The following is a 24,060-nucleotide window of genomic DNA, read 5'->3' as shown; positions in this document are numbered from 1 at the left end:
GTTGCTGTCAGGATACCTTTATGGGAAAAAAAAAAAAACAAAACCAAAAGCAACTTCCCTCCTAGCAATTAAATATCTACTCTATAGTAAGAATTATTTTGTCTCTTGAAATTACACCACTTAATAGTATTTAGGCTGTCAGAGTTGCTGAAAACGTGCTTTTGAACAGGGCCTCTAACACTGTAAGATGTACTGGCTGCAACGTTGTTGTCTTTGTTTTGGAGGCTGAACAAGGAGACAAAAGGATGGCTTTATTAGTATTTATAAAGTTGTGGCCATTATATCAAGAAATGTAGACAAAGGCTAAACATACTTCAGGTCTTCATGTTTAATTCTGTGCTATTGGTAACTGCACTGATTAGGATTAGTTTCAATTTTTATAGAAGCTGCTTTACAAAAAATTACTGTAATAGGGGTAGTGGGGAGGGTCACATCACAGTGACAAAAATAGCCCTCCAAAAAAGGAAACTGAAAGCAGACAAGAGACAGCATCCTTCCCCTGTCACAAACCTCATTTCCTGCATCCTTGCGTTGGCCTTTGGTGATGGTTTCCTATCCCCCATCCATAGCCTGACAGTTCCAAGGATAGCAGTACTTGTCCTCAGCACACGGACTGTGAGCATTGCCTTCTAGAAAATGACATCATCTAACTATCTAGCAGCAGGTAATAGCAACTATGGGGGCTTGTGGCGGACTGCGGTGCTTCTGAGCACAGGAGTGACTTACCCATGAAGCCGCTAGAACCCTTCTGTGATTGCTTAGGAACCGAGGGAGCGAAGGGGAAGAACAGTGTAAGTGTTTCTCAGTGAACAAGTTCTCTGTCTTTGCAGACTGTCACAACTGGATATCGATGGCCACCTGGCTAGGTGCCTGGCTGAAAGCGCAGATGATGTAATGTGGTAAATCCAGAAGAATGAAGAACAAAGGAACAAGGCCAAGGATGAACCTTTCTCAAAGGAAAAGGTGTGTCAAGGAAGCGTGTCCTCATCTCAAACCATCTTAAAGACCATAAACCAGTAATTCCAGAGAAAGTCAAGTGCCACGTGCCTGTTTGGGATATTTTTATTTTAAATCCTCTCAAATACACGTAATACAGTTCTAGAGTGCTGAAACTGCTGCTGTGGGATGCCACAGAGACTCCCAGGGAAACCAGTCTTGCCACCCCTGGAATTTGGGTACTTCTGGAAAAAGGCACTGTTGTAAATCACTGAAGAACCTGTTTTGTCTGATGCAGCAGGGTTGTTCTGCAGCTGAACAAGAGAACTTATTTCATCTCATCAAAAAGTTTACTGACCTCTTTTTTTTTTTTTTTCCTTCTCTAAAGAGGTATTCTGTGAAAATAAGCTTAATTAAAAAAAAGTCATTCAAGCTTAGCATTTTTCATTATTTTAATATCCAAGTAAGAACTTGTGTTACTTGGCTGTGAGTATATCTATATTAAAAGAAAACACAAACCAGACCAAATAATGGGTGTGGGTTTTTTTATCTTTCTCAAGGAACACAGCTAAATTCATAACCTTACTTTGTAGATTTCTAATTGATTAACATGACTAGTCTTGAGGGTCCAGAACGAACATTTCTCCTGCCCGTTTCCCAACAGTTAATACAGTCAGTCAGGAGAAGAGGTGCTTTTTGTATCAGTTCCAACACTCCCCCTTAGAAGCCATCAATGTTTGAGAATAAAGAACACCCGGGTTCGTTTCAGCTAGAAGGTATTCAGAGGACTCGCCTACTACTTTGGTAACTTCTCAGTAGTAGCAGGTAAACACTTTGTAGGCTTGAGAAAAGCGACCTCTTCCCTGACAATAAATGATTTAGCCATGGTTTAGTAACAACAGATGGAAGGGATGAAAAACTAGATTAGGTTGTTTGTTTCCCCCAAGTACAGTTAATTGTTTACTGAACAGGGTATCCACGCGGTACACCATGTCTTCACTCACAGCCTTACAGTTCTAATTAGTCCCTCATCAAAGGGCTGCATGTAAGAGCAGTACAATTGCGCCTGTTTCAGCTACTTAGGTCACAACTGCCTTCACAGTCAGTGAAGAGCACAACTCAGATTAACAGACTTCAGTGTCTGTGCGGTTTTCTATCTCAACTTGTGCCCTCCCTGGCCCTCAAAACCACACAGTTCAGGTGTGATCCACAGATACCGAATACACAGAACACAGTGTCAAAACACAGGGAGAACCCTGCGGATTTAATTTACAATGGGGTCTCTTTAAAAAGTGCAAGTTGGACATAGCTCAGTTTACTGATAAATAATAACAGTCTATTAACTTTTTCATTAAAGTCTTTAATAGATGTGCAAGAATATAAATGATCTTAGCTGTTATGGATTAGTATACCATCTTCTGCACAATTAAAACTGGTCAGCAAAGATCCCAACTAATTAATTATACAAAACTACAAGAACATATTTACTGTTTTACAATCATTAAATTAGCTAGAATTTTCATTTACTATTTCAAATAAGACAACTATATATCATTACCAGATCCATTTGTAATATATTAGGATTTTTTTTCCAAACCACACATTTAATTACATCCTTCATTTTCTTTTATTTATAAAACAAGTACTTTATATAAAAAATTTCCCCTTCATCATGAACAGAACATTATTCAAACACTTGCACATGAGCAACCAAACTTGTACCCAGCAAACTATTTGGCAACACAGCAACATTGTAAATGCCTGTAAATTTTTAAATAAAATCAAGTAGTCTTTACAATGTTTGTTTAGCAAATGTGTCTTTCTGTTCTTCCTTCCCTCCCTCCCAAATTGTTCTGAAACCTAGAAAAAAGGTTAAAAAAAAACAACCAACCCCTATTTCTAATATTTCCATTTTAAAGTCCTATGCCCTGGCACGTCGAAGGACAGCTTGGGCTGTCGCATTTCCGTTCATGAGCTGCCTGCAGTCACTCCGTAACTAAATGATTACTTTTATTACCAGGGGAGTTGAAAACACTGAAAGAAAAATTATTCAGGGTAAATAAAGTAATTGCCAGGGAGAAGGGGAAAAAAGGAGCAATTAAAAAACGTCAGATTACATTTAAAAGGTAAATGTTGCCTTTAGTAGATAATAAAGTATCTAAAGTCCAGGCATTTGAAGCAAATACTTCTTACTGGTTAAATTACTTAGTGCTGATTAAAACACATTTTGCTTAATATGAAAAGCTACAGTCCGACGGAGAGAAACCCACAACTTAAATCAGAATGGGATTAATACAACTAAATAACCACAGGTCTGCATAATTGTGGCTAATGAGGGGATTCACAATGGAGATTGTTAATCAATGATTAATTGAAAATTTTAAACAATGTTTTGGCAGTCTCGTCCTAGCACCTCATGACTTGGATGTGAATCCGAAAGATGTCATGTTCAGCACCTAATGCAATGCTGTACCCTGAGAAAACCATATATTAATGTAAAGAAAGTGAAAGTGTTGCAATTTATCCTGCATTTTACACCAAATTGGGTGAGATGTCATGGCACAGGGTTTCTCATTTTTTGCTTCCCACATGATTCCCCCCCGGCCCTCATCTCTACACCCCATGTGATATCGTTAAACCGAAATCTAGCAAAAAGCAATGCTGCCTCTGCTGCTGTTTGGGGCAGGTACACCCTCGCAAGCACTGGCGGTTTCGGACAGCAATGCGCGCTCACTGATCCTCCGGTGCAGCGCCTTGAGCTTTTCCACGCTGAGAAGTTGTGAACCTTTTTGATGTCATATACCCGTTCCCTGCCCACCCGACATCCCCCCCCCCGCCCTGGTTTCCACGAGAAGGGATTTCATAGTTATCTTTTGCTTTAGCCAATTTCTTAGGTATTCATTTGTCTTCCATTAAAAAAAAAAAAGTTACTACTCTGATGCAAATCTTACCAAAACATCCCATTCTCTTATGTAGAATGATTAGTTATTACGACACACTGAATAATGGTAAGCAGTTTATCATAAGTAGGAGGTGTGCTTTATCAGGAAAGTGTATTTTATATCATGGTTATTCTAGATTCACTATTTAAACTTTAAGGCTATGCTTTATTATGCTTTTGCTCCATTTCTGAATATTTGTTTTGTTGATAAAAATACTTTTCAAAAATCTAATACACAACACAACATCATTGTAGGTGTAGGCACTGCTTAAGTATTTTCAGAAATCCTTTGTGTGCAAATTTAGTCTTCTTCAATCTATACATTTTGGTAAATTTGGAGTTTAAAACAACAGATTTTGAAATCGAAACTGTAAATTCTAATTTGGAATTAATATTGCTGAGTCACTCTGCATTTCAAATTCTATAAAGATGCAAATGGACATTAGGCTGCAGCTGCGAACTGTATGTTTCATGTGTAAATGGTTACTTAACATGAACAAGCAGAACTTACCAGGTTTAAGAACGTTCCGAATATGAAATAATTCTTCAATGCAGTTTATCCATTTAGGCACTTAAATCTTGTACCCAAATTTATGTTTTGATTGCTAATAAAACACAACTCCTTTTAAATATATCTGAGACGTTTAGACAGGTACCACTTGTGAAAAAAGGCATCAAAAATAAGCTTCAACACCACCGTAATATATTTTATTCTTCAGGATGTTACACTGTAATATTCTTCAATTGGTAGCTCATTGCATCAAATGTTTGTAGGAAGCGTGTAGGTCTCAAAGTTCTTCAGAATCTCCTTGTCCAGGGATGCAATGAACATTTCAATCCTTCATGAAACAGGCACAAAATGCAAATTCCTTCATTACTGAAGCCAGTTGTGTCAGTGCCCAGAACTTAAGAATCACTAAGTGGCAGAAGACACCCACCAAAATCATTATTTATCTTCTTTGATTTTCAGCAGCAATTTTTTTTTTTATTATTTTTTAAAATCATTGGTCTCCGTCCAAAATCTTACAGTTCCCCAGCCTCGCATGCATATACTGTAGTTAAGGATAAAGTTAAAGGTCATTCACACTGTCCACAACGAAGATGTCATTCCTTCATACTGTTTCTTCTGTTGACAGCAACAATGGATTAATATACTCAAATCCTTCAAATTCTGACTGATCTATTCGCTTTATTATATCTCTGAAAAACAAATAAAAGCATTGTTTTAGTTTTATCAATTGTAGATACTATTTGTCACTGTACTTTTTCTTCAAATAATAAGAAAATGCCTTACAGAAATGTATATATAGGAAGTTATACAGAAGCAACAATAAATGGAAAAAACCCCATCTGATAAAGAGTTCCTTCTGCCTTTTCGGTTAGGCAACATGCATACTTAGAGGGCCCAAAAAGCAGCATAAGTGACTGTTGTTTTGTAATACTGATTTACAAATAAGGGCTGCTAATGGTACATGTAAGCTAAGTACTACGTTAGAGTCAAGCACAAAGCTAATACTTTAAAAAAAAACATATTGCATGCACAGGAAATTCAGGGAAAGACTTATAAACCAGTGCATATGAAAAAACAGAATTTCTTTTAAGATGTGATGTTCAGAAAACTTCCCACTGTAGGTGTGCACACAGTTGGTATTTGCAGTTTTGTTGTCAATCAGAACCTGCAAAGTGGGAATACGCCATGCCCTTCTTTGCTGTCACACAGCCCGTAACCGAGCACTTCACCCTTTGGTTTCCCTTCAGCTATTCACATCATACCTGCTGGACTCTCCAGAAAGAGAGAACAGTTCATGAGCTATGGATCTATGATATATAGGTAACACTTTTACAAAATTCAAGCCTGAGCACCTGGGCGCACTAATATCCACAATGAAATCTCCAAATAGTTCATTACTTGAGGACGAACACCCGCCACCCAAGGATGCAGCAAGAGAAAGACCCTGCAACAGTGGATTTCTTGCCACTGGAGCAGACTCAATGGGTTGCTAGTTACGGTGTTCGTTTTTACAATCACAAATTCAATCACTGTAACATTTATTGTACAAATTAAAACTCCTTGACCAACTAGCTAATGCTTCAGTAAACCCTCAAAAGTGTGTACAATTATTCTCTCAAAGAGCTTGGGCAAGCCAAGTCTCCCGCCTGACTACCAAAACTATGGCCTGTCTTCTTATATGCCACTTCCTATCTGAAGGAACTTCTTCCTTCGTGTACAGCAATCACTCCTCAGCCTTCCAATTCCTTTGCTAAAACATACGTTGTTTTCCTGCAAAGTTTTCCCATCGCACATCTAAGTAATAGCTTCCTGTAAGACTCTGCTCCTGTCTCAAGTTCACTCGAGACCCAGAGAGCTGCGCCTCAGTTGTGCCTCCCGAGTACGCAGCACGGGCTGCCCCGCTCAGCAATCATATTTGTCTCCTCTTCCAGCGCCAAGCGCACGCTCAGCAGCAAATCAATACTCTGTCCTGAATTCATTACAATCCCGGACACTCTTCTAATATAGAAAGAGTACGGTAAGTTACGCAAGAGATGTAGGATACAAAGAATTTAAAATTTACTTTAACTGGATTATGTTCTAATGCTAAGTAGATAATCTCCTCTTTGCAATTTTCAAGTCATTTATAAATTAATTTCTTAACAACTAATTGCATTTGGGGAAAAAGAAAAACATACTCATCGTCCGGGGTTAGCTGCACAGGTTCGCTGGTGAACTGTGTATCAAAGTTATCCAAACCGTAATCGTCTGTGATCTGAGGCTGAAACGGAGGGGTTGCTTGCTTCTTCTCCAGCTAAGAAATAAAAAAATAGAATGGGGGACAGGAAAAATTAAATATCAAATATTTACAAAATCCCCTAAGAACATCAACATACATCAGCTAAAGAGTACGTGCACAGAAGAGTCACTACAGTTGAGTTTAACATTGGTGGAAGATATAAACATGTTTAATACAATTTGACATTAGATTTTAGACTAATAGATGGTATATGCTCATCCTGCTTATCCTATTGCTGTATTTTAAATACAACACCTTCAAAAATGATCAGAAATGCTAAGTTTAAGACTGTAGAAAAAGCTGTTGCCCAAGTCTCTTTCCTATATATCAATATAAGAACATTGTTGCTACATACATCTGGCTCAACAGCTTTTGAACTGAGAACGTATTCCAGAAGGTTTCCATTCAAGCCAAAATGCCTTCCCAGAACAAAACTCATTTTTCCCTTTGATAAGCTCCTCTAAAGTTGCCTCTTGTAAAGGCAGCCTCTTCGGTTACATCAAATCACCATAACCAGACTTAGTTGTTAATGTTAATTCCAGCACGGAATGAAGAAGTAAGCAATATTTATGGCCCCATTAATCACCAACCACATGGGTAAGCAATCATTAAAAGCAAATACAAACAAAACAGCTAAAGCCGCCCAGAATTTTATTCTGCAATTAAAATTTAACCATGAACACATTTACATACAATATTTCCTGCTACAGGAACTGAAAGGCCATATTTATCTTCCTCACCAGGAATGGTCAATAAAACATGGGATTTGTTTCTTTGACTCAAATAACGCTGTTGTAGTCATTCAGAACCTTTTCTATTTGCTATACCACTATACCAGTAGCTGTTCAACAGTATCTGGTTTTCTGTTTGAGACAAGTCCCTACTATCCTCCAGCTCGTAGCGCAGGTGTGTGCCACCCGGGGGCTGACGACAGATTAACTGTCATTATTTCCTGAAATCACTACCCGGGACGGGTCCAGCAAAGGTGCAAGAATATGGTTTAAGGCCCGGGGGGAAAAAAAAAAAAAAAAAAAAAATCACAGATACGAGTTTTGGCTTTTGGAAGCCGACAGAAGCCTGAGCAACTGATCCAGCTGACATACTGGAAACCACTATATCAAACCAGTCAATAATCATGTTTTGCAATTCTGCAGGGCCAGCTAAGTTCTCACCAGCTAAATCACTTTTTACCACAAATGACAAGGAATACTACTGTGTTTTCTACATGTTATGTCTATCATATTACTAAGTCTCCCAGTTGAAATATTACAGAACATGAAATCTCTTCTATTACAATAAACCCACAGAGCTCTCCTAAAATTAACTATGAACTACGCAAATGAATTTGTACTTCTCACTTTTTTCCTGGAGTTATTAATTATACAGCAGTCGCTTTCGTAAGCAGGATCCTCTTCATCGTGACTTGCAAGTTCACACCGCACCCCAATATAATTACTTCCTAACAAACCAGAGGAAGCTCTCTTCTGCTTCACAGAGAGGGAAGGAAGAAAAGGAGTCTCAAGCGGAACATATTGCTTCAACTGACAGAAACTCACTGGCTGCAAACCGGCACAGGCTGCCTCTGCCCCATCCACACCGTCCGGGCAACATTCAGACTAGTTTTCACACGCTAAGCAGACGGTGCAAACGCCGCGTGACAGCTACTGCTCAGTTCCTTCATACAAGCAAACAAGTGACTTCAAAGCATTGTATTCTGGAAAGTCAGTAACAGGTAAACAATACGGCTTAACATCAGAGACAGGAACTTAAATAATAAACCAGTGTGAACTGAAGCACGTTGGTAACACACAAGCAGAACTGCTAATTTTCCAAACGTTTTCTAGTCTAACTAGAAATTCACAGCATTTCAAAGACATTACATTGCTCAACACATATGGTTTTAGCCAAGTTTATTCTATGAACATCTGTGTGTGTTATGGAAGTATGATTGACCAAATACTAATGGCTGCAGTTGTCAGTATGTGGAGGTAATGCCTTATACTAAAAATAAGTAATTCAGGGATGGCACGTTACAAAGGTAACAAGGAATGCATTAGTGCTAGAGAAGAATTACATACAAAAACCCATAATGTTTTCAAAAGTATAAACTGTACCTTCACACATTTCTAATGCCTCACTAATTAGAAACAGCAAGAAACCCAAAATCTCTGTGCTGTAGTAAGCGATGACAGAAAAACAGTAGATGTAAAAGCACTTAATAGTAGCTTTCATTCTAAATACAAGATTCTCACATCTAGATATTAACAAGAGGTATGGCAGAACTCCTTCTGGGCCAACTGGCCATGAAGGAATCTTATCAGCTCAGTAAGTAAAGAATCATCGTATTGATGAAGCATTAAATAAAAAAGTGTCATACACAGAAGCCTACAATTAGCTCACAAATTGACATTAAAAATTCAAGTTGGAAGGGAGCCAGAAGGATCCCCGAGTCCAAGATTACAACCAGCTGGTTATGCTTTCCTCCGTACTCTAGATTTACTCAGGATTGCACGGCCCTTTGGTCTGGGAAAACCTGTTTCTTTAAAGAAGCTACTGCAGTGGCGGTGGAGACTCACCTGGATCGGACTAAAGCCAGTACTTTAGAAATAAGTACCTCTAAGTTCTGGCCTTAACTTCCCCAAATCCCACACAATACTGACCGCAACATTTCCAGAGTTCTCACATCCACCACCCTCCACCACCTCCAGCTCCATCTCTCCGCTCTTTTCTTTGTTCTCAGGCTCATCAAGAGCCAGAGGCTGCTGACCGCCAGGCAACAGAAGCATCCCGAGCAGGCAGCTGCTTTTGGGAGACAGAACAGCTAAAAGCCAAGTTCCCCTGTCCTCCCCCCCCAGGGAACTAGAGTGGTCTCATCCACCAGGCTGCTCGTTGGGATACAAGACAGAACGTAGTAAGCATCTTTGAGATCGACCTGCCTTCAAAATGAGGAAAAATTAATGAAACAGCTCAAAACTCATTAGGGTCGCAACTGTAGGAACAGTACAATGTGTGAGTCCCTCATCCTTCACAATTGTATTACAGAAATAGTATTTTTTAACATAAGCATTTGAAAGGGGTTATATTAAACCTTTCAAATGGAGGCTCCACCTGATTTACTGGGATCGGGACTAGTCTTAACCTGTACGAAGTCACAGAAGCTTCACCACTTTCCCTTTCACAGTCTAGAGTCTTTTTTTTATAGCTCAATATGGAACAGTGAGAAGGTATCGCTGGCCAGTTAGTTCCCCAGCCATATACAGACATGTCCTATGTACCAAACAGTAAAGCATACACACCAACATGGTAAAAGGCAGGAAGATAAAATCAGACATTTTCAACTGGCCACGCAAAAGGTTTAATTAGAAGAATTTTAAATAGCTGAATCCTGCAAATCAACTGGCTTATAAATTTACTTTCATACCAGGGAACTCCCAGACGTAAATCCCAAGTCTGACGGATTTGGAGGATCAGGCACAATTGCAAGACATCGACCTTGGGAGTACTGCGAGAAACAGTACGATTACCTGGAAGATTCACCTTTCTCTCTGAAGAGGTCAATGCTTATTATCTATTTAAGTATTTGATTGAATCTCTTAATTTTTCAATTCAAAAATTCTGCCGTTGAGTCTCATGCTCTAAAATTATTTTAGGATCAGACTGGCAGTCCGTTAGCCACACAGCAGACTGAAAGGTTCGTTAGAAACCCACCCTCAGCAGGACAGCCAGCGTGCTGGTTACAAAGCAAGGCACAGCACATGATTAAACTGGCAGCTAAATACACCACCTCAATGAAGATGCTAGCGCATATTGCCTCAAAATGTGCTTTTTTATCCATTGTAGTTTTATTAGCAACCCTACATAATTATAGAAACGGAGAATTTGTGTATTTTGTAATAAGAACACAATTCTTGCAGTAACACTTCAAGAGCTGTTATTGAACATTAAAGTGAAATTTTTAATTTGGCTCCAGATTGCCAATTTAGCAATTGTTATAACTGTTAACTACGTTATACATAATAGATAACCATATGTTTTCACAATTCTTCTATATATGACCATCTACAATGTTAATTCTGCTTAACTGGCATGCTGCATTCACACACAGCTCCTTTTATTTAAAGAGGCTCCGACTACGTACACTGATCTCGAACCCATAAATGGATTTGAGTCTTTACTTTGCCTGTAGAAGAAAATGATAGAAAAGTTTCTGAGATAAGAATGCAAAAAAAAAAAATAATTGTGAGAATCCTGTTTTTCAGCATCGGCACATGTATCTCTTGACATCCTGTCTGGATACTGCTTATAACACCTTTGTCAGCATTGCTGTTTTCAGAGTGGAGCTTTCACGCTCCGTTCTTTGCTTCCATAGTTGTTCGAAATGGTCTTAAAAACCACTAGGGATTTCCTAAGTATGGTATAGTTCAGAATCTGTTTTTCCCATTTAATGTTAGTGAATTAAACATTAATTAGAAGAACAAAGGCAAACAGGTAACTACATCCAGGCTTCCAATACTATGAGAGCCTGCTTGTCACTGTTGTGCGTCTTTTTCATTCAGTGGGTCACCTAAGCAGAAACGCCAGGACCTTAACGAGGATCAGCATCCCCCTGTCACAGGCTTTGCAAGGAAGAATCTCAGAGCTCTGTCAGAACAGAGGTGCAAAACTTCTCGCAGGGATCCCCTCGCAACAGAGAGGGGGCAGCTGGGGCAGAACTGGAGGCGACAGCAAGCGGAAGGAAGGAGAGCGGTAAGTTCTGGGTAACAGAACCGCTCAGAGACATCTGCGAATGCGCCGCCCAACTGATGACAGGTGACCATCCTGTCCCTGCTGGAGGGAATCCTTTGGGCAGATCAGAAAGGGACAAAGATGCCATAGCAACAGCTCAGTTTTCTCCCTTCCCGAAAAAAAAAAAAAATAAAAAAAGAAAATCAGCGTGGCTTAGAGATACGAACACCACGTCTCAACCAGAATACCCGGGTAACAGAGTCTGCACTCTCACATTGAGGATACTCCAAACTTCCAGGTACGGCAAAGACCACTTCTCAAATATACTGACTCTGCAATAACAAGAGCAGAGCCTTCACTGCTAACAGCAAGTCAGACGACAGCATTACTAAGCTTAATAACTTTAACTTGAAGATGCTCATTAAATTCCTTGAAAATTCTGTGTAACACTTAAATGCAACCTACTGCAAAATTGTGGGTTTATGTATGGGCAGAAACCATGTTTTCAGGGAGCGTGAAGATAAGATTTCCAATTACATTATGTAACGCGTTTATCACTAAAAATTTTCCTTTTGGTAATGATACCAATAGGCATGCAATTGATTAAAAAATAAACTGCTAGTTATTTCAGAATAAAGTTCTGGTCAAGTGAATTCTTCCTGCCTACTCCGAGTTGTGGAGAATTTTTTTTTTTAATCATAGGAAGTATAATCCACTTACATTGCCCCCGTTACATGAAGGAATTTATCACCACAGAAGTTTGTATTTAAAATTGCGGTTAAAAAACCCTGAATGTTACAAAATTTTCTGACCATTGTTTTTGCGCTATCCAGCTATCCATCTATATCAATACTCATGCTACAGAGCATAAAAATCAATCGCTGTATGACTGAGAAAGACGTTAGTTATCTGCAGGAGCAACACTGCAGGCTGGGAGCGTCCGGAACCATTTTTACCTTCCTCTGAAGCTTCAGGTATTGGCTTTGATAGCGAGAGGCTACCAGACTTGGGCATTGTTCTGATCGGTTATGGCCTACGTGGTATACACGGTCTGGGTCAGCCCTGCTGGCCACTGGAGGTCACCGTTCCTCTAGAGAAATATCAGATAGAAAGTCAACATTCGAAACTCCCTACGGAAGAGACCTAATGACACTAATGGAAAATTGAAAAATCAGTTTGTCTTCATGCAACACATCCTCAGTGATAACAGCATTAAATGACAAAGCAAAAAGCCTGTGTTAATACGTGGTTTAGTACACAGATTGGAATTCCTTATGAAGTTTTGGTTTGGTGGTTTTCATTTAAAAGTTAAAGTACAGTAATCAGGCAATTAGCAATCACCACCTGCCTTTTGCTGGGAAAGAAGCAGACAGGTATCTCTGCGTTTCACAACTTTGAAATACTAAATGCTAGACAGTATTTAGTACCAGTTGTAAATCTTTTTTTTTTTTTTTGAAACGTCATTTGGTATCTGCTCATGCAAAAGCAAAGCCCAACATTCAGTTAATGTTAATTCCCGTGAAGCTGCCAGTAAGACGAGACCCATTTTAAAGAAACAGCGGCTCTGCACTTCGCACTGCGTCTGCGCACTCCTCCACTGATTAAACCTAAACTGTCTCATGAGCCACCCTGAACATGTCTTTCTTCTGAGATTTAACAATTCACCAAAGTTTAGGTTTCCATTCGCTGTCTACCGTACTGTTTCCAGCAATCTACCAGCAATTTCCAGAGTCTTTTTAGATTTGAACCAAATATGGCAAACTAAAGCCCCCTAACAATACAAAAAAACCCCTTTTTTTCATAGTATCACATCACCCACCCCCCCCCCCCTTTATTTTTTTTTTTTTTTTTAAAATGAGTGAATTCCCAACACAAACTCAGGTTAAAACTTCCCATTTGGACATGTGTCTCACCAAGTTACAGTATTTACTTTGGTTTACGGAAAGTATTAACTTGTCTGCCGTAAGAAATGTAGAATTTTCGTGTTGTCATATTTAGACTTTGGTCCCAGTAAGACAGTAACAGAACTCCACAAATGACACGGAATAATCTGTTCGGAAAACAGGAAATTCAGAGATCACGAGGGTGAGCTGGTATCACTGAGCGTTAACAAGTTACGCAGTTAGAGCATTTGATAATCTCTTTTCTGAGAGGAGAAAGGAAATGTACACATTATTTCCAATTCAGACCTCCACACTGCTTCAGTAAAAATTTCATTATGCTTTTTCCTCTTAAAGTATATATGTCTGTCACTGCAAAACAAGAGCGATTAATCTGTCCCCGCACACTTGTGTAGGATGTGTGCTTTATCATCCAGGGTGCCTACAGAGAAAGAAAACTCTTTAAAGAATCTGGCCCTTTAACCTGCAGGGAGGAAACAGGGATTTTCCTGGATCATTTCAGGAAAGGCTGAACTCCCGGACTCCCTTATTTAGGCTGGTTTTTTCCTATAGACCCGAAGGGGATGAGGCAGCGAAGCAGTGGTTTGTCTCTGCAGACATAAGAGTTGGTAACAAGAAGATGAAACAATTTCATACTTTTCCACAGAGGACAGAAAACTAGCTTATTTTCCTATCACGGCTTAAAAGAGTACTGTCACAGGCAAAAATTACCCCATTTATATGTTTTACAGTTATGAAAACATATTCTCCCCCAGCAGTGCAAGTAAAGATTTTTTTTTTTGGTGCAGCCTTTGAGTCCAGAGGCAGCAGGTGGAGGACGATGGTCAGGTACAGCTCTGATGCTCAAAGCCTCACTCCCCCTTCTACGTTTATTCTTGACCACAGACTGTTCTTCCTGTGAATTCTCACGCTATACTTGGGCAACTTTCTCCCTTGCTCCAACTTCTTTGCAGGTCTGGATGGAACATACCGAGAAGGATCTTCTACACCACCATCTGCAAATTCTCTTAAAGGTCTGCAGAGCCTTCACACTCTTCAGTTGTATCTGACGAACACCGAACTGTATTCAGTTTCATTAATAACCTTTTGAAGACTTTTCTGAAGAAGGTTCTCCAGCTACAACGAAGAACAATTCAGTTTCATTAATAACCTTTTGAAGGCTTTTCTCCAGCTACAACGAAGAACGCATTACACCCCCCATGCCTGGAGCTGCATTTAGCAGAGGCCTCTGTCGCCGCACACCAGTAGCAGTAATGTAGGTGAGCTATAGAGTCTGGATGTCATTCCCATGTGCCCTCCCCAGAACACACCAAGTAAAACTGTACATCTCCCAGAAAATCCTTTCGCCACCATTCCATGTAAGATTTTTTTCTTGATCTTCCTGGTCATCCTTATGGACTATATATAAACTGTCACTTTGGAGGTAAAAATCACTCAAGATGTTAACAGTAGATTTTTCCAATTTAAAACAGAAGTTTATATAAGTTTTGCAGCCAATACAATGTGTCATTTGATGTATTTTATAGGTCGCTTTCACAGGAGAAGAGGGAAGGCTTCTGTGTTTCAAAACAATACTAACATCAAAAGCCAAATTTACACAAATAACAAAATCACACACTCCAAACAGAAATAAGTTACTATAGTAACCTTTTCCGCAGTAATTAACAAGGGAACTCTAGAAATTCAACTACATTAAATGCTGTTGCAGAGCAATGTCAAAATACCCAAGTAATATACATTACAAGCCAGGCAACAGACAGCAATATCATTACTGCTCTGCATTTAAAAATAGAAGTCCATAAATAATTCAGCCATTGAAGTTTTCTCTAACACAGTAGATGACACTCAGAACTGAAAAGCTCCCACACAGATGATTACTGCCGCAATACAAGAGTTAGCACAATATATTTACTTTTCTCCCTGAGGAACAGCATTTGTGTGCAATTAGAGGAGACTTATTTCTGATCTATCAGGGGTCATAAATAAAAACAGCAATTGCAGTTTAGATCTTAAGACTCAGATTTTAGTTTAATGTTCTACAGAGTTGTAGAGGACATAAGACTAATAGGTAAAACTTGCCATTTCGGACTGTAAGAAGAAAAGTATGGGAAAAGCTACTGATTATGTTTGGCAATAAGGGAAACTTATGGCAGATTAACTTCAACACGTTTATCCAGAGGAAATGACCTACTTGAATTAGCCTTTAACCTGAAAGTCTGATCACCGCAGCACTGGAGACAGAAATCTGTCATGTAGTCAAATTTGTAGCAACACAGATACCAACATTCTAATTCTAAAATTTAGATTCAGCTAAAAAAAGCCAAAACTACAATCTCCATAATCTAAGTTAAAAAACCAGGTAAGCATGGTGTAAGTGAAAGTAGTTACCACTGACCAAAACGCTTACTTGTATTACTGACCCGGGCAGGAAACCTGGTTTTAGGCCAGGACATCGCTTGATGCTTAGCGCAGAGTACACAACAAAAAGGTGATCAATCCCAGAAAAATCCCATGTTCCAAGTTTAAGACATGAGTGATGAGTACAGATGGAGACGTGAGGAAATCGTGAAACTGTAACTGGGTAGTGAATCTCAATACATCAACATCCCATCAGTTATCAGGTCTCAGAAAGCATCATGAGATGAAAGTTGTAAGGAAGACAAAATTAGCTCCTCCCAAACAAGAATGGCAGGATGAAAGAAACAGCAAAAGGGATATTTAGAAATTGAAGCAGGGTGGTAAGATTGTCACGATGAGTCAGTTGTAGCTATGCATTAACATTTCACCAGCACGACATTCAACTGGATGTTAGACATCAGACTGCCTCTTTTATGTTATAATCAGTAAAGCATAAAAGCACTCTTAAATAAACCATATAGTGCACTTGCAGCCTTTAACGTGAGAAAATGAGTGAAAAAATACATTGGTACAGCTCTAGAAAAAAATCTTACTGCTTCTGCACACAGCTGATAGTAGCCGTGGCTCTGTAGTTCTTTTTTCAGCACATAATAGATAAATACCATAAAAACAAGCACCAGGATAAGAATACACTTCATGTACTGAAACAAACAAACAAAAAGGTTGTCCTGGTACTTCCCTGAATGCTGTCAAGCTATCCTGTATGCACAGTGAGTAATATAAAGTGTTCTTAGCTGTGCCACAAACAACTCAGATGACTAACACTAGGGAAAAACAGTATGTTTATGGTATGTGTTCACTTTACCATTTTTTATTTTTCCATTTAACTCAAGCTTCACACAGAAAAAAAAACTTTAGTCAGCATTAGACGCTTGTTCCCTTGCGTTTCAACTTGAAAAGATTTGGAAAGGCTTTTAAGTCAAAATCTTTTAAACATCACCTGCATTTCAAAGAAAATTCTAATAATTAAAAAAACTTTCCAAATATATTCAAGAGAAAATGAAAAAATATTTCCCAACTCTCTTATTAAAAATGTAGCTTAAAAGTTCTGTCATTTTAGATCCTCCTGAACAGCACTGTCCTAATCAACGCCCCGTAGCAGCGGGGTTGGAACTAGATGATCTTTAAGGTCCCTTCCAACCAAAACCATTCTATGATACCACAAAACAGCACAGACAGCCACCTAAATCTTTCTATTATTTTTAAAACTAATATTTAATATCAAAGCTTTCAGACAAAAAATAAGTTAAAAAATATTCAAGTCAGCATAAATGTTGACCAAGAAGTACCAGTTGCAATTAAGAGTCTCTTATTCATGTACGCAATACAAATCCATCAGTCTCCTCTTTCTCTCTCTCTCAAAAAACTCTGCAAAACTGAAAGGAACCCCGGCAGTACGTGACGTTTATGCTCTACCACAAACTCAAACAAGTTGTGTCACAGCCCCACTAGGAAGCTAATGGAATGAAAAACAACACTTCGGCTTAAGAGAGAACACAAAACAAGGGATGTCTGACAAAATTAAGCCAGCCTTCATTACATGAATAATTTTGTAAACATCTGGTATTTTAAAACACTGCCTCCTCGTGTAGTAAACGTCTTCGCTGAAGAAGTAAAGAGCGAAGGTGCGAACGGCAGGCTTCAGAGTGGAAATATAATCATGTAGTTCTCTCCTCCTCCGAACCTCTCTCCGCAGCCTGCCTGTTTCTACGCTTCCTGCAGACCTCCTGGCACTACGAAAATATCATGTGTGTATTTTTTCGCTGTTCAAGCGGGTATTAAGAACTGTAATGCTGATAAGGCAGTACTCCTGACTTGATTGTTTTATTGCTCAAACGTCAACAAACATAACAATGTTGGTTTTCTATGGTGACGACAGAAGTAGGCACAACTGCCAAGTAACAGAAGCTTTTAAAAAAACCTACAATTTCAATAAAATTTTATGCCTGCAAAACCACTAAAATTCAAGTCATGCACTGCACCACGAACTAAAAGTTTCCCTCACACCAGAAAACCTGAACAATCAGAGAATGGTTTTAGATAACCAACACTGCTTTCAAGCCACATCCTTCGAAGAGGCCCTGATCCTACTCACACCTCCTCGTGTTGCTACGCCCTGTTACCTACCTGAATAATCCTACTGATTTTAAAATTATGTGATTTGTAAATTCAGTCTTTTTTTGTAGACTACAAATGCTTCATGTATCTGAAGCACCTCATCTTCCATGGCTGTACCTAAACTGGTTTCCCGACACTTTACCCAGTCCATTGGCTGTGTTAATCAACGACTCGCCCTCCTGTCGAGGCAGAAAGGTTTTATCACCTGGAGAAATGAAGTACTGGAATAGCATCCCACCAGGCTGTCTCTGCTGGCCCACGCCTCCTTTTTCAACGGAGCTCGAAATGTTTCCTAACAGGACTCCATGAAGTGACCACCGAGAAGAGTGAGGCACTGAATTCTGACACTGGCAGTCTATGCAGTTCTTCACACTACAATTACAGGCACCTGGCATGTATGCTTGGTAAATTTTATAGCAGCAGAACCCTTTGATTTACAGAATCTACAAATAGAAACCAAGGAATAAATAGTTCCACCAATGCTTTAATATGTTTTTTAAAGCGTTCTCTAAAATTCATATATTTTAAAAATGATACCTACAAGTTGTAACCATTCTTACAGTTTGGAAGCAAGCCAGATTTTTAGTCGTGAAATAAAGCTTGTTTCCATCACGTTATGTCACCTGAAGAAAGCAAAATAGCTTTTATATTTAAGGAATTGAGTTTCACTGTTTTTAATGGGGTTGTCACATATACACACAATTCATCATCTAAAAAGAATCTATTCCATTTAAACAAATACAAACAGAAGTAATTATTTTTACCAGATCCCAGTCTATGCTGCGGAAAAAAGTATGAGACTTGATATCAGAAAATCCTGTCTGGGGCTGACAACCAAGCCTTTCTTTGGGATCCTGCGGAAAACACAGAAACTCGTATTACATACTCTAAGCCAGTTACAGTCCGTGTTTGTCAAAAGCCCACATACGCGGCTCCAGCCCTCCTATTACTATGCAAACTGCTGCTGAGGTACACATGATGGCTACCACAGGATTGACAGTCTTTTTTCTGTTGTTTTTTTTTTTTTTTTTTTTTAATGAAGTTTGTTTGAAATTTCATTTTAAAATGCTATTTTACAACTTCTTAGAATAAAAAAAAAAGTATCTGGATTTATTTAGTAATGTATAATTCACATCCATCTTTTCTCCATTAAAAATGATAATGGTTCTATGGATTTCAATTAGCTTAATTAAGTAGTAACTATTACAAAAAAGTTTATAAACAAGCCTACAGTTATTTTTTAAATCAAGTCTGTACTGTGGAATTCCCTCAGTAAATTAGCAACTAAGAAGTGGGTTTTTTTAACATACAGGATACCAAGGTTTTATAGATTTTCTTAACAGTAAGCAGATTAACTTCTTAACTGTATTGCTTTCAACAGGAAGCTCTGACTTCCAGATCTTAGATGCTAAAAATAAGAGAATGTTATTTACCTTGTTTAAAAATCCTTTTAACACATGGGAAGCCTTGACAGAAAGAAACCTTGGAATCCGGATTGGCTTCTCAAGAATAACTGTTACAGGTTTAAAAACAGCAATATTGTTTTTTTGGTTTATGACATTGACCATGATTTCAATACAAACACTATTATTTAAATATGTTACCATTTGGAAAATGGGAAGATACAGCAATTATTTAAAAATAATGCAAACAAAGGAGCTACAGTAATCCCAGGCACTGTTATACTGACATTTCCAGATTTCCTAGAAGAAATGTCTTCATTATCTCTTTCTATTGGTTGTAGTACAAACGGAAAAGAAAGCTTTTTCAGTGACCTCAGTATATGGAAAAATGTGATTTTTTCTTTTTTTTTTTAAATCAGTAAGTGATTTAATAGAAGGCTCATCAAAACAACCACGGCAGGTTCTGTTACATATGGCAGTAATAGTTTCAAGAACGGTTCTGCGTATTAGGGAGTAGGCAACTTTGCAATTCCCCAAACTCTTACAGAGTTTCTGTTGTAATAAATACGGCAAGTAGTACTACTTGCATGTAGAGAAATTCATACATCACTATTCCTGAAAGGTAAAAATCCTAAAGAAGTTTTTAAAAGTAAAAAAGAAAAAAGTTTAAAAGTTATCTGGAGCAAAACTACAAACTGAACTACAGTTCTGTCAAGAACGATCCTCCTACTCTCTCTTGTAGCACTGAATTTTAAAGTTAACTCTTGCCCTGTGAACTGCTTTCTAACAAAGGTACCATTCCATACAACTACTGGCTATTATTTCTGAACTGGGGACATTTTTAATAAATATTTTATTGTCTGAAGATGACTTCCTATTTCCAGACTGTTTTATCTGAGGCCAAAATCAATTCCTGGGATGAAGAACTGGAATACTGGGACCCCTTATCTACAGCACATCTACAGGCTACTGGGGTAGTAGTACTATGGGATAACAACGGAAGAGGAAAACTTAACTGTCCTACCGGAACTGCTGATTTTCATTATTTCTCCCCCAATGAAGAAAAAAAACCCAAACGAAGCAACTATACCTTGGAAGAGGTAATCTTCAGTGTTCATGTCTGGATTGTCAGTAATAATATCAAAGGGAGACCTTCCCGCCATCATTTCAAACATCAACACACCGAGAGCCCACCAGTCCACGCTGAACCCTGTGAAGATTTGCAGAGCAGATTTTCAGCCAGGACTCCTTGAATTTGGGTGCTGTATCACACACAAATGAAGATGAATGGCTCAGTTCTACAGAGTACTGAAACTCTCTCCTTTCCCTGAAGCCGCGACATCACGACCTCCACTAGCACTGGATGAGACTTGAGAGTTTTCCGAATTGAGATTACAAAGGTCATCCGGACAGGAGTTTGTGGGAGTCTGCCAGACAGCAAGGCTTCAATGAAAATTCAGTGTACTTAAGCTGAAAATTTTCAGATATATGTATTTTTAAGAGTTCAACATTATAGTACCTTATAACTAAGTGACAGATTCAACCCATTGATCTGATCAGTTCACAAACAACACCACTGGTTAAAAATACTTTTGACTTCTGCATGAGCAAGATACAGCATTGCTACAGCATTCTATAACCTTGTCTGGAAGACAACAGTAGCTGGGATGTCAAGTTCTTCAAGAAGTGGACTTGGTTTTGCTACAGTATCATTTAATAGTTATTTTTCAGGGAAAGTATGACTTAAAAGAAGCTGAAATGAGTGATTGCAAGAGAAAAACAAAGATACCCTTATAATGTATGTCAGAAAATATTAAACTGTACAATACGCATTCAATTTTCTCAACATATCACAGCACAAAAGCGTGGCAATCTAAAAATAATTGGATTTCAACCAATCTACAACTAGAACTTTGCTTTGCAATTTATTGTAACTACAAATTGTTTAGTCACAGCTTACCATACTCTTCTCCTCTGAGGATCTCCGGTGCGATATAATTTGGTGTCCCACAGAAAGTGCTTGTAGTGTCACCAGGGCCCAAACCTTCCTACATGCATAAAACATTTCACAAATTAAAAGCTGACCTCCTTTTCTGGGAATTTCCCTTAATTAGATTTATAAAGCTAAGTTACTTAGGGAGTCTAAAAACCTACGTTTCAAAACAGGCAACGTTAGAGCAAAATAAACACTCGTAGCGCTCAAAGCTGGCTTATGACTTCACAGCTTACCTTCAGCAAATTGACTGAGTCACGACACATCTGTGACAGCATTTTGCTCACTATTTACAGATAGGTTTAAAAAAGATTCAGATCAAACCCAACTTGGAAGTCCATTTCAAATAGATTTGGGGAAAAAACCTTCTATTTTTAGGAATGAAGGAATCAAATGATTACAAAACTGCTGCATCCCCACCACCTGCACACTTGGGTAGTGGAGCAACATTCTAGTCCAGCACTCTCACAAACTGGCGCAGTATCTACTCCAGGGAAGGAATGAGACGAGCTTCCCTTGTTATCTCCCCATACTATGCTTTAACCATGTTCTGAAATAATTTAAGTAAAAATTAGTATTATACACTCCATCCTTGGACTTTTCAAAGCCAACACAATGCCAGTTGCAGTTTTGGCTTCAGAAACTGATTCTCACCAAGGAAGAGGCCGGACTCTAATCTCCTTTCACACGCCAGCCAGAGACAGCGTGGCACTAACAAGGAGACTCGAGGTCAAACCCACAGCTCTCAGGGGACAGCAGATTTCTGGGCAGATTACAACCACTTCAGTCACGTCTGGCATTCTAACTTTACAGACAGAAGTTTTAAATTTAGCGTCTTCTACACTAGTATTTTCTATTGACGTTTTCTTGCTTTCGCCAGCATGGCGTTAGGTACGTGCTACATTTTACCAGGAGCTTTGAAAGCAATGCTCTAAATTGCCTCTGGCTGCTGAGGATGCAGCATAAGACTCGAGACACCAGAGAGCCCCTGTTGTGAACAGCCTGCACGGTGCGGCCACCGCGACGGAGCAATGCAGTTCATACTCACAGCAGCACGGCTGCCGAGAGATGGAACAGACCTTTTTAAAAACATAGTGGTCTCAAAGATAACTTTATAACTTGGGTCACGTAGGAAATTGAAGTAGATAGAAGAAATGAACTTAGCCAATAGGCCAAACTTCTTCCGTCCCCAGAAATGACCCACGTAACTTGAAGTACACAAAGGAAAAAATTGCCACTGTGGTTCTATTCTTCAACAGCCATTTTTCAGAATAAAGTTCCTCTTCCACAACCAAATTCTGGCTCAGTAACACTGGTGTTGAGATAAGGATAACTTTTCTCAGTTTTCTCTTAATATCACTGGATGCAGTAGCTGACTTAAAAGCATAACCAGAGATATAGTACTGGGTGACAAAGTGACAAAAGAACGGTAAGAAAAATCCTACCTTGCACATGCCATAATCTGTTAATTTGATATGACCCTCTGCATCTAAAAGAACATTGTCTAGTTTTAAATCTCTGTAGATTATGCCTCTTTCATGTAGGAAGTTTAGAGCAATACAAATTTCAGCAGCATAAAACCTGCAATTAAAAAGGAGAAAATTCATATTAGCTTTAAGATCGTACAAGTGCTAGTGCAAATAAAAATATCTGTTCTTAAAATATCGCTTTACAGTCAGCTTTTCTCTATCTACTGAGTACCAAAAAGCAACTACACTTATGGATAAGGACACTGATCTCATACCCATGAAACCATTCCTTAAATTAGATACAGGAAATTATTTTTTCATTCTACTAATTAGGAAAATATTTGTTCTTTATCCTACAGATTTTTTATGAAAATTCCAAGTATGACACAGAAGATCTGTATTTTCAGCTTATTAAGAGTTACAATGAAACTTTACATACTGCAAAGTTATACAAAATAGATTTTTCATCTTCTCCAACCAACACAGTATTAATTCAATGTAAGACCTAAGTAAGTGGAATAGTTATATCTTCCATCAACAGATCAAGGAAGCATTACTTAAATATGAAGCAATAGACAAGTAAAGAGGAATAACTAACTACTTATGAAATGCTTGCTGTCTTTAAAAAATATATATATTCTTCAATAAATGAAAGTTAAGATTTCTTCCCAGGGCAGTACATTCTAAATTTAAGAATCAACCTTTCATTCTTTCTTTGCTGTTCATATTCTTTTATGGCATTAAGTTCAGAAAGCATTTGATACAACACTGAACAACTACATTGCAAAAACCCCACTGTAACTGTGTCGGTAAAATACCTTGCATGTTCTTCAGGAAGTTTTCTTTGCCGTTGCATATGAAACATAAGATCTCCCCCATTTACATACTCTATGACAAGAAACAATCTGAAAGTATATAATACAATTAATGGATTCCAAGGAAACTCTCAAGAAACAAAACTATTCTCATCCTTCCAATTTCAGCCATTTTCTTTTCCAGTCTTGAATTAGACTTCTAGATTTCTTATTGTCACAGAAACTATTTAAGAGAAAAAAAGAGAGCACTTATTTGATCCATATGATGTAGGATCACATCCTTTATTTAAATGACAGACTAAACATAAAGGAGAGCCAGCTGCATACAACAGGCTACTATTTGGTGTCAAACCTGCAGAACTATTTAAACAGTACAGAAGACAACAGCATTTGCCTAAGCTAATGAGGTAAAAAAACCCATAGCATCCAATGATGTACAGACTTTTAAAAAAGTTACTTGGAAATAAAAGCAAAACCACGAAATAAGCTAGAAGATGGCATATGACAACAATGAAAGTTTATCTAAAAGAGGTAAAGTTGTTACTCATTTGC

The 24,060-nt window shown here is 38.5% G+C and overlaps 1 protein-coding gene across 1 annotated transcript in view; it reads right to left on the bottom strand.

Moving 5' to 3' along the window:
* Positions 1-4,558: 4,558 nt before the first annotated feature.
* The window catches only part of PRKCZ (protein kinase C, zeta), a 62,871-nt gene continuing 43,369 nt past the window's right edge, over positions 4,559-24,060 (bottom strand). The window contains exons 11-18 of the mRNA XM_009889613.1: positions 23,512-23,598; positions 22,670-22,805; positions 21,192-21,279; positions 20,322-20,441; positions 19,262-19,341; positions 18,593-18,682; positions 6,566-6,681; positions 4,559-5,077 (exon numbers count right to left, since the gene is read on the bottom strand). Of these exons, the coding sequence (XP_009887915.1) occupies positions 4,990-5,077; positions 6,566-6,681; positions 18,593-18,682; positions 19,262-19,341; positions 20,322-20,441; positions 21,192-21,279; positions 22,670-22,805; positions 23,512-23,598 (805 nt within the window). The 3' untranslated portion in view covers positions 4,559-4,989. The remainder of the gene's footprint in view (positions 5,078-6,565; positions 6,682-18,592; positions 18,683-19,261; positions 19,342-20,321; positions 20,442-21,191; positions 21,280-22,669; positions 22,806-23,511; positions 23,599-24,060) is intronic.

Source organism: Charadrius vociferus, unplaced genomic scaffold (genome assembly GCF_000708025.1).
Source record: "Charadrius vociferus isolate BGI_N301 unplaced genomic scaffold, ASM70802v2 scaffold477, whole genome shotgun sequence".
NCBI lineage: Eukaryota > Metazoa > Chordata > Aves > Charadriiformes > Charadriidae > Charadrius > Charadrius vociferus.
The sequence above is the reverse complement of the archived record's forward strand: the minus strand, read 5'-3'. Positions and strand labels throughout refer to the sequence as shown.